The 17,732-nt window shown below is 58.9% G+C and overlaps 2 protein-coding genes across 3 annotated transcripts; one reads left to right on the top strand and one right to left on the bottom strand.

Moving 5' to 3' along the window:
- On the top strand, positions 1–2,487 carry NUDT16L1 (nudix hydrolase 16 like 1). 2 transcript variants are annotated; one of them, XM_068968631.1, is made up of 4 exons: positions 1–153; positions 236–496; positions 1,203–1,425; positions 2,245–2,487. In XM_068968631.1, exons 1-3 carry the CDS (start codon positions 1–3, stop codon positions 1,422–1,424), a joined length of 636 nt encoding a protein of 211 aa, XP_068824732.1. In that variant the 3' UTR covers position 1,425; positions 2,245–2,487. The 2 variants fall into 2 exon arrangements, with proteins under 2 accessions (XP_068824732.1, XP_068824733.1); XM_068968632.1 differs by lacking the exon at positions 2,245–2,487 and having other exon boundaries at positions 1,323–1,424.
- A 299-nt stretch (positions 2,488–2,786) lies between these two features.
- ANKS3 (ankyrin repeat and sterile alpha motif domain containing 3) lies at positions 2,787–17,165 on the bottom strand. Its single transcript, XM_068968593.1, has 17 exons — positions 17,078–17,165; positions 15,840–16,141; positions 14,752–14,950; positions 14,476–14,597; positions 13,266–13,347; positions 11,282–11,417; positions 9,063–9,221; positions 7,253–7,390; positions 6,816–6,922; positions 6,375–6,542; positions 5,085–5,209; positions 4,527–4,668; positions 4,143–4,315; positions 3,800–3,885; positions 3,323–3,406; positions 3,142–3,231; positions 2,787–3,054 (listed from the first exon to the last, which is right to left on the bottom strand). The coding sequence occupies exons 2-16, from the start codon at positions 16,007–16,009 to the stop codon at positions 3,152–3,154; spliced, it is 1,971 nt and encodes a 656-aa protein (XP_068824694.1). The 5' UTR covers positions 16,010–16,141; positions 17,078–17,165; the 3' UTR covers positions 2,787–3,054; positions 3,142–3,151.
- Between the last annotated feature and the right edge of the window lie 567 nt (positions 17,166–17,732).

The raw sequence follows: 17,732 nt of genomic DNA, 5'->3' as shown, positions 1-17,732 counted from the left end.
ATGTCGGCGGCGGCGGTGCCGGAGCTGAAGCGGATCAGTCGGGTGGAAGCGATGCGCCTGGGCCCCGGCTGGAGCCACTCGTGCCACGCTATGCTGTACGCCGCGAACCCGGGTCAGCTCTTCGGCCGCATCCCCATGCGCTTCTCGGTGCTGGTGAGGACGCGGGCGTGCGGGCGGCCGGGGAACCGGGCACCGCCGCTCGGACCCGCGCCCGTGACCCGGCGCTCCGTTGCAGATGCAGATGCGCTTCGACGGGCTGCTGGGCTTCCCCGGGGGCTTCGTGGACCGGCGCTTCTGGTCGCTGGAGGACGGACTGAACCGGGTGCTGGGCCTGGGCCTGGGCTGCCTCCGCCTCACGGAGGCTGACTACTTGAGCTCGCACCTGACCGAGGGCCCGCACCGCGTCGTGGCGCACCTGTACGCGCGGCAGCTGACGCTGGAGCAGCTGCACGCCGTGGAGATCAGCGCGGTGCACTCGCGGGACCACGGCCTGGAGGTGGGGCCGCCGCCCGGGCCCCGGGCCCCGCCCCCCGCCCCGGGGTTTGGCTCTGGCCCCGCGGAAGGCACCGATGGGTAACACGTCCCCTTGAGGGTTCCCTGGCCGGGCTGGGAGGGTGACGCTGTCTCAGCTTCGGGGTGGGGAGAGGGACCAGGGGCCGGGCAGGGTGGGAGGCGGGCCGGGGCGCCCTCGGGGCTGTGTTCCATCTGCCTTGCTGCCTGCCATTGCCAATCCTGGGAGTGGGGGCGTGGGATCGGTGGGAGGCTGGGAAGGGGCGGTGCCTGCCCCGGGGGGGTGTGAACTGCAGAGTACAGAAGTCTGGGTTCTCGTGGTGGGGGCACGACGGCTCTTTCTAGTTGTGGGTTTCATCGCCTAGAAGGCCTGGGAGTGACACGGGGTGTTTGGGATTCATCAGGTGGAAGAGGGAGCATGGGGTCTGGACTGGGGGCTTCGCCAGGGACTGAGGGCTGGGACTTGGGGACGGGGTACGTGCATGGGGGCGGGGGTTGAAACTCGCTGGGGCAAAGGAGGGGCTGTATTTTCCCGAGGGAGCCGGTTGCCCCTCCCACCCCCGCCAGGGCCTCACATTATGTCCTGGGCAACCTGGCTGCCCTACCTCCAGCCTAGTGGCTCATCAGACCCTCCTGCAACGGCTCTGCCGTCCCCCAGGGTCCTGGTCCCAACCCTCATCCCCTGTCCACAGGTACTGGGACTCGTCCGTGTCCCTCTGTACACCCAGAAGGACCGAGTCGGGGGCTTTCCCAACTTCCTGAGCAACGCCTTCATCAGCACAGCCAAGTACCAGCTCCTGTTCGCCCTCAAGGTGCTCAACATGATGCCGGAGGAGAAGCTGGCTGAGGCCCTGGCTGCCGCCACGGAGAAGCAGAAGAAAGCCCTGGAGAAGCTGCTCCCGTCTTCCTCCTGAGGTGCCTCCTGTACCCTTTTGCCCCTGCCCCCCTTCCCCAGTTCTCTCTGCCTTTGGGCTGTGTTCCTGCGGGCCCGTCTTCTAGCATGTGCTACGTTTGCCCCACCTGACTGGGGGAGTGGGCACCTTGTCATTTCCAGTGCCCTGAGCAGTTACTGGGGGTTGGCCTGGGCACACCCATGCTGAGGCACACTCCGCACGTCTCACTGTGGACTGGAGGGGGCCCAGGGGCTGTCTGATGCCCGTTGGTGCACGCACAGGGCCCTGGAGAAGCTGGTTTGTTCTCAGGGCAGTTTTATTCTTGAGGAGGCCACTACTGGGTTGACTCTTTCCTGCATCTTGCCCTGAGCCAGCCCCAGCCTGAGCTAGGTAGTGACACTGTGAATTTTGGTTAGCTTTACTTGTGGTGAGTTTTCAAAGCAGCTGTACCTCCTTGGGTTTGGTCCCTGTGGACAGGCAGGGCCATGGGACCCAGGTGTAGACGGAGCTGCTGGAGGGACAGGGAAGCTGTGTGTTCTTCGGTCCTGGCTGTAGGCCTGGCGTAGACGCAGGTGTCCCTTCCTTGCTTGCCAGGGACTGAGGGCTGGGGCTGAGCCTGAGTGGTGCTCTGGGCCCTTGAGATTGGAGCCCAGGCTGCCTGCCCCTCCCAGGCAGGGTGTGGCCACCTCCCTGTGGGTACTATGGCCCTGCCCACCGTGGACACTGGGCCATGAGCCTGATCCGGTGGTTTCTCCATGGAGAGTGACAGGCCTTCCGCCCCTCTCCTGGTCTGGGTGGCTCTGCTCCGGCCTGCTTTGAGAGCCTCCCCCTCTGTTGGCAGCACCCTTTGCGGGCACCCCCAGGAGACGGTCCAGCAGCACCGGCTGAGTGTGCAGTGACAGTGGAGCCGCCGGGTCAGGAGGGTCGCCACTGGCGGTCTCCTAGGTATGAAAAGACTTCTCAGTGATGCTGAGGTTTCCGTGGTACCAGCCTGGCTGGTAAGGACAGCAGGTTCCTGCCCCAGCCTGGGCACCCGCCTTGGAGCCTTGGTGCAGCGCTGGCACGTGTGGGCAGGAGCACTGGCTCTGTAATAAAACACCTGAACCTTGTTCCTCTGATTTTCTGGGGCGTGCTTCACTTGCTAGGTAGCTTTGTCGGGAGGGGCTCTGTGCACAGGTGGTCCTGCCGCAGGGCCAGGGATGGGGCAGCAGAGGTCACCTGTCTCTGCGCTTGTTACGTGGCAGACGGCCCCGCCCTCCCCGGCGCCGCCCTCCCCTTGCTGTGCCTCATCAGCCAGGACCGCAGGCCAGCACCGAACCCGCACCACCGGAGTGTAAGTTTTATTTTCCCACAAATGACCTACGCTGCCTAGGGCCCCCAGGCCTCCCCACCTGGGCAAACCTCAGCATGGCATGGGGACGCTCCCCGTGGCCTTGCCGGCTCTGGGCTTCAGCCCAGGTCTGACGAGATGACAAGAGGCCCCGTCCCGCCTCGCTGCAGGCCTCACTGCCCTGCACTGGCCCCGGCCTGCCTGCCTGCTGCTGCTGCTGCTGCTGGGGCCTGCTCCTCTGGCCGCCACAGCTGCCCACTCGCTGCCCTCCTGTCCTCGGGCACACAGCTTCAGGGTGGATCAGTCACCCCACGTCCGGTTCTGAGAAGGGAAAAGGCAGAGTGGAGGGGGCTCCCTCGGCCACCCCGCTGACTCTGCTCTCTGGGCCCATGGCTGCCGGACACTCACCGTCCCCCGGCTACGGCTCCCGCCAGCTCTCCTTCCCGCTCAGTGCCTGCAGCTTCTCCAGGCTCTGGGTCACCGAGCATAGGACTCGCCCTGAGGATGGGAGCACACAGTCACGGCTTCACAAGCTGGGGCGCAGGCAGGGCAGACCTTACGGCTGGTGGACTGCAGCCCCTGGACTCACCCATCTCCCGGACTCGCTCCTCCAGGGTTCCCGACAGCTCGGGGAGGCTCAGGGCCTGCAAGGAGGCCTGCCAGCCTTTGGGGTCTGTGGAGCAGAGAGCTGGGTAGGCGTGGGTTCTGGGCACCCTGAACCACTGTGACAGGACTGGCCCTCCAGAGCCACGTTTCCTGCGGCGTGTGAGCATGTTCTCTGCCCGCTTGTGAAGCAGAGTACTGCCAGCCAGTAGGGGCCCAGGCCAGCCAATAGGGGCCCAGGCCCAGGGCTGAGTGTGCCAGGGCCCCGGCCTGCTGGGCTGTGGCCTCTTGGACGGTGCCAGCAGCCGAGGCCTCCCAGGAGAGACCGTGAGGACGTGGGTGTGGAGCATGAGGGGACCGGGGAGGCATCCATGTAACAAGCGCAGACAGGTGGCAAGACCTGGGCCTGGAAGGCGTCCCACCCTCGTCCGCTTGCCCACGGCTGGGACACTGCCCTCCTTACCTGCTGCAGGGAGGCCTGGGCGCAGGGGGCCCTCATGCAGGAACTCGTCCTGCCTCACTCGGGCTGACAGCTCGGCCTGACAGGCTCTGCGAGACAGGAGACCAAGCAGCGGTGAGGGGCAAGGCCAGGGGGCCTGGAGTGAGGGGCAGGCTCTGCCTGGGGGTTCCTCTGAGCCCCTGCCAGGGCCGCCCATGGGGGCCCCTCTCCTGCCGGTGGGGAGGGACAGCCTGGGGTGGCAGCTACTCCAGGAGACCCTGAAAACCACCCACTGGTGGGAAATTCAGAAGAGACAGGGACAGAGCCTGGCGCTGGCGGGGGGCGGGGGGGCCGGACACCCGCTCACCGCAGCTGGTCCAGGACAAGCGCAGCGTCCTGGGCAAGGGCCCAGGTCTCCTGCAGCTGTGTGTGCACATCCTTGCGGGCACCATCCTGCTCCAGGAGGCAGCTCTCCACCACGGCCCGCAGCTCCTGCTCCTGGGACACCAGGCCCCGCATGGCTTCCACCTCCTCACAGCGCTGCGGTGGGTAGGAGAGTGCCTCAGGCTGGGTCCCCCGCCCTGGCCTCCACGCCTGCTGCCTCCTCTCCAGGTCTGGGGGCTCATCGCCCTCAGCCCTGCCCCAGCCCTAAGGTGTGCCTCATGTGCCTGCCCTCCTGGGCGCCCCCTCCTGCCCCCGAGCTGTCACCGGTCCAGCTGATGCTCTCTGCTGCTCCCTGCCCCACCGTCACCTTGTGCAGCTGGATGGCAAGCTCCTGCATCTCGGCCTCCAGCCGGTCGGCGTAGGCCAGCTCCAGGGCGTCACTGGGGGGGCGGGCACTGCTGTGCCAGCGGGCAATGGCGGACGTCATCTTCCTCTTGGGCCCAAACAACCTGCATCAGGGAGGACACTGCTCAGCACCTGCCGTACACGGAGGCTCCGTGGGCCATCCTGCCAAGACTGTCCGCTACAGACACCCCAGCCTTGAAGGGGGCGGGGAGCCCCCAAGACCCTGGGGGAGAGGACCGAAGTGTCCCAGGGAGTCGTGACCCCTTGCCCTGCCCGGCTCTCACAGCACGGGGAGCCGGGCTGCTCAGATGCTCTCAGGGTGAAGGTTGGAAGCATCCGGTGCCCTGAGTACAGCGGTGTCCACCGGGCCAGCTTGGGCTTCAGGACCCAGGCTGCCGGCATCCGAGCCGGGAGCAGCTGCTGGAGTGGAGGGCACTGACGGCAGGGAGAAGCCAGCCTCTGGATAGGGTGACCCCCTCCCCCCAGCTGCAACCTCAGCTGGCCAGAGGCCTACACTCACGTGATGCCGATTTCCTTCAGGTCACTCTCAGTGAGGGTCAGGAAGATGCGGAGGTCCACATCCTGCTCCTCAAACACCTGCAAGTACTTGAGACAGCCGATCTGCTCCAGCAGTGTGGCGAGGTCCTGGGGGCGAGCAGGCCGGGTCAGGACGGGCGGCCGTGAAGACGTGGGCAGGACGAGGACCACCATGCACGCGGGGCCACCGTCCTTCCGCTCAGCACCCAGCCCGTCTTGAGCCTGCTGACCCCCAGGTGTGTCAGGGAGCCCAGGCTGTCCACTCTGTGTCCTCAGGGCGTCCAGGGACACGGTCAGCCCGTTGGTGCTCCCAGGCCAGCCTCGCCACTGCAGCAGGAACCACGGCCCGGCAGGCTGCGGCAGTGGCCCTCAGTCTCCGCTGCCTGGGGCTGTCCCCGCGTCCCCTTTGCTCTGGGGGAGAGACTTCGCAGGATGTCGCGTCCCTGGTTAACATATCACCCCATGTTTTCTGGGCCCCGTGGACACATGAGAAATACAGACTATCTGGAGGTTCCCGTGTCTGTGCTGAGCCACTCGACTCTTGCTCCAGGACTGTTTCTGACACTGACGGTGATGTGTCCAGGTGTGGCTCTGAGTTTAACCAACTTAGAGCTGATTTGGTTTCTTGGACGTGCAGATGCATTTTTTGATCAAACTGGGAAGATCTGGCTCTTCCCGGCAAGGATGGCTCCCGATGCTTCTGCTGGGACCAGCGCACAGCTTCTGCCTGGCTGATTCTGTTTGGCCCCAGTGCCGCCTGTCCTGCTTCTCATCTGTGGTATCGAAACCTGGCCTCCCCAGCATCACTGAGGTCCAGGCCGCAAGTACCAATGCCTGGTGTTTGATGCACAAGTGCTTGGATCCCAAAACCAAAGCGTCCAGGGTCTCAGAGGTTATTTCTTCTTCACTCGCACTGCTGCAGCTGTAGCCTTCCTGCAGGGTTTCTTCCGTGGCGGCCCCAGTGACCCTCAGTGGACAGTCCTGAGTGTCACCTCATCTCTGCCTCTTGTGCAGCTTGTCCCTGTCACCTGACGTCAGTGCTGACGCTGGTCCAGCGTTTCTCCTCCCCAGGCTCAGGGAGGCTGAGATAAGCATGGAAACCAGAGAACGAGACAGGAACCTCCATGGAGGCCCCTCTGCCCAGTGAGAACCCTCTCAGCCTGAGTAGTCTTCCAGGTCGTGTGGAGAATCCTGCCCCACCCTTCTCAACAGTGCCGGCCCACAGAAAATACCAATAAACGCCTCAGTAATCCAAGAGCGCCCGTGGCGTTACCTGGGGTCCTGAATACGGGGGCCTGTCAGTCTGGGGGCTCACTCCCAGGGCACAGGACGTCACGGCGCTGGGAGCCCACTGGCTGTCACTGCTGCCGTAACGGTTCTTGGTCTTCACGTAACTTTTAGTTTGTTTGCGAACCGAGCTTCTCCGCACATGATCTGAATCCTGGGTGAGAAATGTGTGTTTACAGTGGCTCTGAGCTGGCCCCTCCAGGCCCCGCTCCCCGCTCCGCCGCTAGTGTCTGGCCTCATCCACACTCCCTCACCTCCTGGGGACACTGGGAGGTCTGAACCTTCACCAAAGCCCTGCCTGCCACCGCGGCCCCACGGAGCTCCAGGTGCCTCTGAAACGGCCTGCCAGCCCCGCTCACCTGGCTGAGCCATCAGGCGCCCCCACAACGCTGGGCAAGGAGGGGAGGGGAGGGCAGGGCAGAGTCACCTCGTTGCTCTCCAGGGAGGCCTCGCTGCTGAGTCCCGGGGCCCGGGCCAGGCCCTCGCTGCTGCTGCTCCGTGCAACCCCAGGGTTGGCAAAGAAGGCCTGCTCTTCTGAGGGAGGGGAGACAAGAGTGCCTGACCACAGGCCTGGCCATGGCAACACCCAGCCCAGTCCAGCCCCCGCCCTCCCTGCCTCCATGCTGACTGCTTGGGCCACACGCCCTCCACGCACAGCAGGGCTCGTCTGCCTGTTCTCGGGGAGACCCAGGCATCACGCAGAGCGGGCGGCGCAAGAACACTCAGATGCTCCTGAGGACTCGCCACTCCAAGGGTGAGACCTGTCTGCACCGAACCCCGGACCTGCTCAGTGACCCTGGCCCCAAGCCAGACTCCTCAGGAGTGGCCTCCCTCTCCCCCGCCCAGCTGGCTGGGGGAGCGCACCGCGGCTGCTGCTGCTGCTGCTCTCCACGTCCCGCTCATTGATGGGCGAGGTGACGTCCCTGTAGCACAGGCCGCCCCCCTCCAGGGGGTGCTCATCGCTGCTGTTGAAGCTGACGTAGCCCCGCGGAGGCACCTGCTCTGTGGGCAGAACGGGGCACGTAAACCCCCCGCACAGGAGAAGCAGGAGGCATTCTTCCTCCCACACTCAACCACCTCCTCCTCGGGGCCTCGGGGAGGGGAGCCCCAGGACGGCACTGTCCACTTGGTGCCACAACCTGGACAAGCTGTGCCATCGACAGGCTCCAAGGGGTCCCCGGCAAGTGTGTGCCCAACAGCTGGTGCACGGCTACCTCTCCCTCCAGCCACACTGACGCCGAGAGGAGGAGCCCGTAAGCTGTGTTTACAGATTGCTGGGCCAAAGAACTGTGCCACAAAGCGTTCCTGTAGCTGGAAACACACACCCCTGGCTGAGCAGGAAGCTGAGGAGCTCTGGCTAAACGTTAACAGAGCCGGTGTAGTATAACCTGTGAGTGTATCTGCCTGTGAGAAAACGAGGGGGAGAGGCGAGACACAAACTCAGCGTTTAACCCCTACTTTGCCCCTCCCCGCGCAGCTGGTAAAGAACCCGCCTGAAATGTGGGAGACCTGGGTTCGATCCCTGGGTTGGGGAGATCCCCTGGAGAAGGGAAAGGCTACCCACTTCAGGATTCTGGCCTGGAGAACTCCATGGACTGTATAGTCCATAGGGTCGCAAAGAGTCGGACATGACAGAGCGACTCTCACCTCACTTGCCCCTCCCCACAGGAAGTGTGTGTGTGCACACGAGCGCCTGGCTGGTGGTACCAGGGGTAACTTATTTCCTTCTTTATACCTTTATCGTTCAAAAATGTTTTTTAACTGCTGGGGAAGAGAATATACACGCTTACAAAAAGTTAAACCATCACACAATGTAAGACAAAAAGCAATCTCCTTGAAGGCCACAGCTATGAGATTGGGGGGCGCTCCTTCCCACTGTCAACCCTACCCCACCCCTACCCCCCCCGCCTCCTGCCACAGCGCAGGCGGGACAGGTGGCCTGGGTGCCCCCGAAGGAGCAGACCTCATCCCAGGGTCCTGCACTCCCAGCCACAAGACTACTGCCGGCACCCTCGCCTGGGGCACCAGCTCTTGGTCAACCCCCGGCTCTGGGAGGAGGCGGGCCTGGAGCTTCCAGCCAGCGCCAGGACCCCTACCCAAGGGTCTGAGAAGGGAATCAAGTCCTCACGTGGTCTCCTGGCTGGGATGGTCTCCAGGCTGGGAGGGAGTTCCCAGGGTGGCCTGGTCACTGATGAGCAGGACACCACACCTGAATCTGGTCACACGGCCAGACCAGCACGAGAGCGTCAACCCCGACATGCCCCAAGAACTCAGCGTCTGTGCTCCTCAAGAGCACTGCACTCAGCACTCAGGAGCAGACGGTCTGACAAAGCTCAGGGGATCTGGACACTTGGGGTCTGAGGTTCTGGCCCACCAGGTGCGTTTACCTTCTGACAGTTCTCATCCCCGCGAGACCCACCCCCTTGAGGAACGGATCTGAGCTCAGCGATACTTCTCCAGGAGAGAAAGTTCTATTTGTAATTCTACCTGACAGAAAGGAAGTTTAAAGGATGGCCCAAAGAACCAGCTGGGGCCTGGTGTGCCTCCATCCCTGTGACCCATTCTGAGTCCTCAAGCAGCTGCCCACACCCGGCTTCCCGGGGCCCCATGTCATAAGCCTGAGCGCTCATTCTCTGGGACAGGATCCCGGACTCCGGGGTCGGGGGGCGCTCACCGTAGCAAGGCTGCTGCACCCGGCTCCCGAGTCCGATGGCCGTGATGCGGGCCAGGGCTCGTGGCCCCTCGTGGATGCTGAGCCCCTTTTTGCGGCAGGGCCTCTGTCGCTGAGGGACAGGGCCACACTCGTCTGAAGAGCTCAGATCTTCATATTTTTCTGTGGGTCAAACACCAAGATTCAGACAGCCTGATTAGTGATGGATTAAACTAATCTTCATAACGAGCTGGAAGAAAAATATCGTAACTGATTTTCCTAAATTAAGCAAAGTGTTCCTGGGCTGTCACCTGTAAGAAATGCCACTGTGGGTGGGTCCAGTGCTCGGGGGACCACAGGGATGTGGGGGTGAGGGGGGGGTCACAAGACCGCTGAGCATCACGGGGGTCCAGTCCATCCTCCTCTCCTCAATTGTGTATTCTCAACCTCAACAATATACTGGGAAACAGCGGCCACATGAAGGCTCATGTGCTGTTTTTCTCAGTTTTTCAAATCACCACCCATCTGAGCTGAAGAGCTCAGTGTGCCCACAACTGTCAGCACTGTATAGCTTTTCATCGTTTCCCAAACACTGTGATGCTTAGAGGGCACAATTCAGCGGCTTATTGGTAGAAGCTCCCATCGGGGAGGGTCTCACTCTGGAGCCGGAGGACTGGGGCAGAGACAGAAGCCCCTGATGACCCCGGGCCATGTGTGCTGCCTAGACAGGAGGGGAGCAGCTCACTAAGCCGTGAACTGCAGGCTCAGCCGGCCGCTGCCTGAGCGCCCCCAAGCTGGGGCAGTGCCCCTGAGTGGACCTCTCCCTCACACTCCAGGATCCACACCACCAGGAGGACACTGGGGCCGTCCAAGCAGAGGGTGAAGGAGCCACAAAACGTGAACGTTCAGGGAGGGGAGCCAAGGCAAAGGTGGCTGCATGACACTGAGCTGCCGCAGCCCCTGTCCTTCAGTGGAAGACAGAACCAGGCAAACCCATGCCCTGGCGCAGTCCAGAGGGCAGGGAGGAGCCGGCGGCCACTCCCTGAGTGCAGGGGCTCGGCACACCCCATTCACCACACAGAGACTAGCGGGTCTTCAAGAAAACCACACAAGAGAAATGAGGGCAAAGGCCAGGCCTGGAGAGGGTCCCAGGAGAGTCCTTCAAGGACCATGTGGGACCAATGCTATGTACACCATTCTAGGGCACAGAAAGGAAGGGGAGCTTCCAGTTCTGCTTATGAAGCAAGTTTAATACTGAGACCTAGAGCTGGTAAAGACAGACCAAAAGAGAATCACAGACCAGTATCAGTTATGAATATCCACACAACTCGCAAAACCACATTAAGAAAACAAGGGGCTTCCCTGGTGGTCCAGTGGCTAAGACTCTGTGCCCCCAATGCAGGGAGCCCGGGTTTGATCCCTGGTCAGGGAACTAGATCCCACATGCCGCAAATAAGACTGGGCGCAACCAAATAATAATTTTTAAATATTATAATATGCCAAGTAGGATTTACACCAAGAATATAAACTTGATTCACTTTTAGAAAAGTCATTAATATATTGTGCTAACAGGTCTAAGGAGAAAATTCACAATCATTTCCATAGATGTTAAAAACACCTTTGACAAAATTTGGCACGTACAAAGATATTTAAGAATATAGGAAATGATGGATACTTTCCTAACATGACAACATACATGCAAACTTTACTCTGCAAGCCAGCGTATTACCTTAAAGTGGCATTTCTGCTAAGATTAGGGCCAAAGTGAAAGTCCACTACCTCCACCTCATTCAACAGGGAACTAGAGGGATGAGTGAGTGTGATGAAAGCCAAGAAATCAGAGGTATAAGAACCACGGAAAAAAGTAGTAAATTTTTTCTCTATGTGCAGGTTTTATGGTAGTGTACCTGGAAAAACACTAGAGAATCAATAAATAAAACTATTATAAACTCCCAACAGTGACAGAATCCAGTCAGGCAGAACTCAGCACGGTGGACAGACATCAGTCTCCTTCCTCTCTCTAAGCAGTTCTAGGCGACACGACACTGATGAACTTGACACGTAACTGAAACATCTGCGTGGCAACAAATGCCACAAGCAAAGTCAAGGAACAAAGCCAGAGCCACCCCGTCTGAGCTGCCCTCCTCCCGCCTGCCCGCCCATCCTCAGCTGGGCGGTCCCTCCCACCTCAGCCCAAGGGGAGGCGGCGGCGCCGGCAGAGGCCAGGCTGCAGACACAGGTACCTGGGCTCCGGTAGAGGCTCTTGGGCAGAGAAGGTGAGTGGGCGTCGATCAGTCCCACGATCTTCATGTGTCCGTACTGCTTGGCCAGCATCCGGGCTGTGGCTCCACTGTGGTCTCTCGTGTCCACTTTGACTCCCTGGGACGGTTTGCAGAAGAAGAGTTAGGAGCCTCAGCCACAGACCAGCCTCACTCCCGGCTGCAGACCCTGGAGAAGAGGGCTGAGACGAGCGAGCCCCATCCACACGCACCACACTGCGCTGAGTGACAGTCATCGCAGAAATAAGCACATATTTGTATATACAAATCTTTAAAATGCGTAAAACGAGTCTGCACACAGCACGTGAGGAGACTATAAAGTCAGGGCAGTGTGGCTGCCTCTGGACCCATGGTGGGTTATACTGGTGCTAACTCTGTACGTTCGAAGCGCTTCATTGTTCGCAGCGGTTCTCACTACCGTGAACAGGGCTCGGGGTGGTGCGACCTGCTCTCTGCTTAGCAGTCTTGCCGCCTCCAAGTGAAGGCTGTCCTCAGGCTACATCCAAAACTCCTGCTTTCAGTGCCCAGCTGTACAGACGTGGCCGCACATGTGTGATGTATGTGCACAGACCTCCTGCAGGGCGCTGCGTGACGGCAGACACGACCTGATGCCATCTGCAGGCCACGGTTGGAGAACTTGATTCAACCCGACAAGGGAGCACTACGCTGCCACGCACGAGAGGAGACAGCTTTATGTCCACTGGTGAAGAACAAGCTAGGACAGACCAGTTTAAAAAAAACAAGCAAGCTGGGGAGCAGCCGTGGGGAGAGCGTGGCGACGGAGACTGAGGCGGAGGGAGGAGGCAGGCTCATGTGTGCCTTCTGTCTGGTCCAGGTTCGTACGTGTGCAGGTACTGCCCCCAAATTCTTTTTTAGAAAGAGATAGCGTGTTAACATTTTATGATACAAAAAGTCCCAGGGATTTCCTTGGTGGTCCAGTGGCTAAGACCCCATGCTCCCAATGCAGGGACCCCACCTGGGTTCTATCCCTAGACAGGGAACTAAGATCCCACATGGCCCAACTAAGACCCAGCACAGCTTAATAAATAAATAAAATCTCACACACACACACACACACACACACACACGCACGCACACACGCACGCACACACGAGCAACCCATTCCAGTATTCTTGCCTGGAGAATCCCATGAACAGAGGAGCCTAGTGGGCTACAGTCCATGGGGTCACAAAGAGTTGGACATAACTGAGCATGACAACAGGCAGAAAACCAATACAACATTGTAAAGCAGTTATTCTCCAATTAAAAATAAATTTTTAAAAAAATTTATAAAAACAGAAATATAGCATACAGAAGTAACTGCATGCATGCTGAAGCTGTGTGCCAAGGTATCTTCTGGAGCACTGCCTGTAACTGCTTAACGGGGGAAACCTCAACTCTACTAATAAGGAACTGATCTAACTAAACATGGCATGGATGCTGTGTGGAATACCATGAAAGGGCACAATGTCTATGTCACATTAAGTTATTTTTCAGAAGCTGCAGAGCAAACGTGCAGTAGAATCCCACTTCGTTCAATGTATAAACCCATGTGTCTGCAGGTGTCTATAGACGTGGTCTTTTATCAACCCAGTGGGCATCCTGAGGAGGAACAGAGGTGGCCTCCCGATTCTGTACAAATTTTGTCAGTGATGGGATGATGAGTGCTATTTACTGTTTTAAAATTTTTTCCACACTTTTCAAATAACAATATTTTCAAAGTTATTTTAAGAATATGTTTCTATACTCACTCACGATTGTACCCCTAATGCCTAAAGTGGCACTCAGCACTGGTTATCCACAGACACTCAGTGAAAAATGTGCTGAATAAACGGATGCAGAGCCGTTCCTTCTGTGTAGGAGAAAGCTCTCCTGCAGTTTATGGTTCGGTGATAAGACGCCTCAGCTGCTGTGACGGGATTACAAGCTAATAAGCAGGGTCACTCACATGAGTCAGAAAGTACTGCACGATGATCTCGTGGCCGGCGGCCGCAGCTTCCATCAGCGGAGTGAATCCACACACCGGCTCCCTGCATGGGGACCTCGGTCAGACAAAACCTTGGCGACGGTGACACCTCCGCCCTCCCCCCGCCCCCGCCACCGAGCCCGGAGTCTTTTGTTCCAAAGACAATCCACCTCCTGTCTCTGCTCCTTCACAGCTGTTTCCACTTGCTGTGATCTGAGCCTCCACTTAACCACAGCAAAAAGCAGCTATCGCCCCTCACTGCTCACAGATAGCGAGCACCTCCTCTCCACCTCTCCAGATACCCCCACCTTGCAGATCAAGCCCCTCCTGGAACCCTCTGGGGACTCCAGGACTACGAACTGATGCTGCCCTTCCATATGTACCTGGTGCTTGCTTATGCTTAACTCAGAGCTGAACTGCACCAGGCGCACGCTCACCTCTTCAGAGCACCCCCTGGCTCTGACTAGTGCCGCCCAGTCTAGGAGACGGGAAGCAAGCTAACCACTGGTTTTCATGTTTGAAGACACATGGTTTTCAGGTTTCAGCATCACTCAAGTCAGAATGTCAATAAATGAGTTGCAATTTAATGAGAAGCCCTTTTTTTCTTAATGGGCTGGAAACCTAGAGTGTGTGACCCCAGCTGACACCAGCCAGGGTGTGCAGAGTCAGGTGGGTGCCGTGTTGAAAGAGGATTATCACGGTGACATGCTTCAGACAGCACCACTACTTCCAGCTTAAAAAACTCAGGAGTGCATTCGAAGCACCACTTCATATGTGTATGTGGAATGATATATACATGTACACACACAGAAGGCAGCAAAGAGAAAGGGACTGGCATTTAACACGTGTCAGTTAAGTGCCACTCGCTATGTTAGGCCCTGGCATATGACAGGACATGTGATTCTAATAACGCCATGACATAGGCACCACCATCCTCTTTTCAGATGAAGAAAGCAAGGCCCACAGAGCTTAAGGTGCCGCACCGAGTGTCACCTGACAGGTGAGTGAGAAAGCCAGGACGCTCCCTGTGCCTCTGCCCTGGGCGGCACTGTCCCCTCCACCCCAGGTCTTGAGCCTGCCACACCGAGGCAGGGGCTCCCGCACTCTGGCCTCTAGCTGCCTCGACAGCTGCCCTCCTCAGAGTCAGACGTGACCAACCAACTCCCACGGCTGCGGACGACCTGGTAATGACCTCACGTTGGCGTTCGCTCCACTGTCCAAAAGGAACTTGACCATCTGCTGGTGCCCAGCACTGGTGCAGTGGAAAAGGGCAGTCCAGCCCTGAATGTCCTTCATTTCCAGCTCAGCACCTTGCTTCAAGAGAACAGAGAATGCCTGTTAAGGCCACATCTCCTCTGCACAGGGCGGGCACCCTCCAGGCCATTACACTGAGAGAATCGAAGTGATTACCCAAGCATGCTGCAGTGCTTCCCTATCTGCCGAGTGGCCTGAGACCCTCGCAGCTCACCTGGAGAAGAAAATAGGCGATGCTCTCGTTGCCACAGCTGGAGGCCAGCATCAGTGGAGTCTGCCCTTCCGGGGTTGGCACATTCACACTGACCCCTGCCTCGAGCAGGAGGTGCACGATGGTATCATGTCCAATGTAGGAGGCATACATCAGCGGGGTCCAGCCACCACCGTTCTTCTTATTCAAATCTAACTCTCTCCTAAACAAATGCAAGATATGCTAGACACGCCAGCCATTGTACATGTGGGACTTACCAAACCCAGTGGCCAGGCCAAGACAAAGAGTGGGGAGTGCTGACAGGAAGCAGAGTCAATCGCCACCCTGGACATCACAGGGTTCAGGGGTGACTCCACTTTCTGGACCACTGCCTCTGCAAACTACCTTCAGTTTGCCTCCGTGCTCCAATTTCTTGTTCTCATCTGTGCCCTCTTCCTACCCCAAAGTCAGCTCTTCCTTCCTCCCACCAGCCACAGAGACAGTTCTCGACCAGGGGAGGTTCTGCCCCCAAAGGATGGTTGGCAAAGCCTGGAGACATTTTTTGACTGTCATAACTGCGAAGGAAAAGGCTACATCCAGAGGGCGCAGGGAGGCCGGGCATGCTGCTCTGCATCTGCTGCTAAGTCACTTCAGTCGTGTCCGACTCTGTGCGAGCCCATAGACAGCAGCCCACCAGGCTCCCCCGTCCCTGGGATTCTCCAGGCAAGAACACTGGAGTGGGTTGCCATTTCCTTCTCCAATGCATGAAAGTGAAAAGTGAAAGTGAAGTCACTCAGTCGTGCCCTACTCTTAGCAACCCCATGGACTGCAGCCTACCAGCCTCCTCCGTTAATGGGATTTTCCAGTCAAGAGTACTGGAGTGGGGTGCCATTGCCTTCTCTGAGAGATCTTCCCCGACCCAGGGAGTGAACCTGGGTCTCCTGCATTGTAGACAGACGCTTTACCGTCTGAGCCACCAAGGAAGTCCACAATCTACCCATGGGTTAAACCTCTACAGCTGTGGGCCAGGCCTCGCTAGCCTCCTAATGGCTCCACCTGGGCGGTGGTGCTCAAACATCCAAGAGGAAGGAACGCCTCCCAAGACCTCTTACCGCTGCACACACTCCTTCACCACCTCATACTGGCCAATGGAAGCGGCTGTGTGAAGATCCAGGGGGACAGCTAGCTCCTCCCGGTCGACCTGCGTGCCCAGCCCGTGCCACATGGACAAGCTGCGGTTCAGCAGCTCTGGCTCGCTGGCTTCATCGCTGAGCTCCGACATCGCTGTGGAGGGGGATGCTGGGGTCACTTGGGTCTTTCCTTCCCGGTAGTTCCAGGGGATGAAATGCGATGGTCACACTCCTGCCGCAGCAGACTGCTGCCCACAGCAGCTGAACGATCCTGGCTGCCGAACCTGAACAAGAATCCAAATCAGCTGAGTGTCAGTTCTGCACGCCTTTCTGAACACTCCTTCAGCCTTCTTTGGGGGTGTCTCTTCTACTCCAAATGCCTCCTCCAAGGTAGGACCCATATTCTCTTTTATTGGAGTCTCGCTCAGTTGGTAAAGAATCCACCTGCCATGTAGGAGACCCCGGTTTGATTCCTGGGTCAGGAAGATGCGCTGAAGACCCGATAGGCTACCCACTCCAGTATTCTTAGGCTTCCCTTGTGGGTCAGCTGGTAAAGAATCCGCCCGCAGTGCAGGAGACCTGCGTTCAGAAAATCCCCTGGAGAAGGAAAAGGCTACTTACTCCAGTATTCTGGCCTAGAGAATTCCATGGACAGTCCATGAGGTCTGTCAGACCCCATGAGTCAGACACGATTGAGCGACTTTCAACTGTCTGAAACCAGGCACAACGCTAAGAGCCTATCAGAATCATGGAAGGAGAACGTGGATACCCAGGGACCATAAAGCTGCTTTATCACCCTGCTCCATGCCAGACGCTCTAAAACGACGGGCTATTCCTTAGGAACAGAGTCATATACAGGTATATATCACGTATACTTGTCGGAAATCTTTTGCTTATCGCTTCTAGAATTTATCTCCAGGAAGCAGCACTGAGAATGAAATCTTCTAATTTTCCTTCCACCTCTGCGTTCTGTCCATTCGGTAAAATGCTAAGTATCTGTTACTTTTAAAGCACACCAAAGTAAATAACAACAACAAATGACGCTGGTGGTGACCGTCACGCCCACAGGGAGGAGGTCTGTAAAAGCCCGAGGGCACCGCGTCCTGTCCCGGGGCGTGGGCCTTCCGCTGCTTCCAGGCATCCCCACTTCGTTCTCGGGCCCCGGGGAGGGTAACCTAGGGAACTACCCAAGCGCCGACGCCTCCTCCCAGTAACCTTACCCCGCACGTGGCTTTCTGTCCCGGCTCCTCAGCTGCGAAGAAGATCCTCGGAGCTGTAAACTCCCGCGGCGAACCAGCTGCAGGGCTGGGACGCCCCACGAACGGGCAGCAGGTGCGAGCACCAGGCAGAGGCCGGGCCGCCGCGGAGCCTCCCCGCGCTGGGCCTCGGCCCCGGGCAGCCCTGGGGCCGCCGCTCCCCGCCGCGCTCCCTCGGCCGCGCCCACTCGGGCTCCCTCCGCGCCGGTCACCGCCACAGCGCGCGGACCCAGCGACCCACTCCCGCCCCGGAAGTGGTTGCGGGAGGCGCGGAGCACGCCGGGACGCTCGCGGGTCCCCCTCGGCCTTTCCCGGCGCTGTAGATTGTTTGTCCGTCCCGCACCCGGACCTTCCGGTCAGCTCGCCCGGCTCTCTGTGTGACGCCCATAGCAGCCAATGAGCATGGGGAGTCCTCCTTGCCCCGCCCCTCCGCTGGGCAGGGGAACCAATCGTGTTTCAGGAGCGGCAGGACGCGCCAAGTCCCGAAAGACGAGCGGGGGGGTGGGTGGGAAGGATTTGGCCGTCCAGTGATGTAAGACTGATGAACCGGGATTCCGAAGGGGGCGACGGCCTTAGTAATCGCGCCGCTGCCCAAGCGGGAGAACACGACCGAAGAGGC

Source organism: Capricornis sumatraensis, chromosome 3 (genome assembly GCF_032405125.1).
Source record: "Capricornis sumatraensis isolate serow.1 chromosome 3, serow.2, whole genome shotgun sequence".
In the NCBI taxonomy this organism is placed as follows: domain Eukaryota; kingdom Metazoa; phylum Chordata; class Mammalia; order Artiodactyla; family Bovidae; genus Capricornis; species Capricornis sumatraensis.
This window is presented reverse-complemented; position numbering and strand designations above follow the sequence as displayed.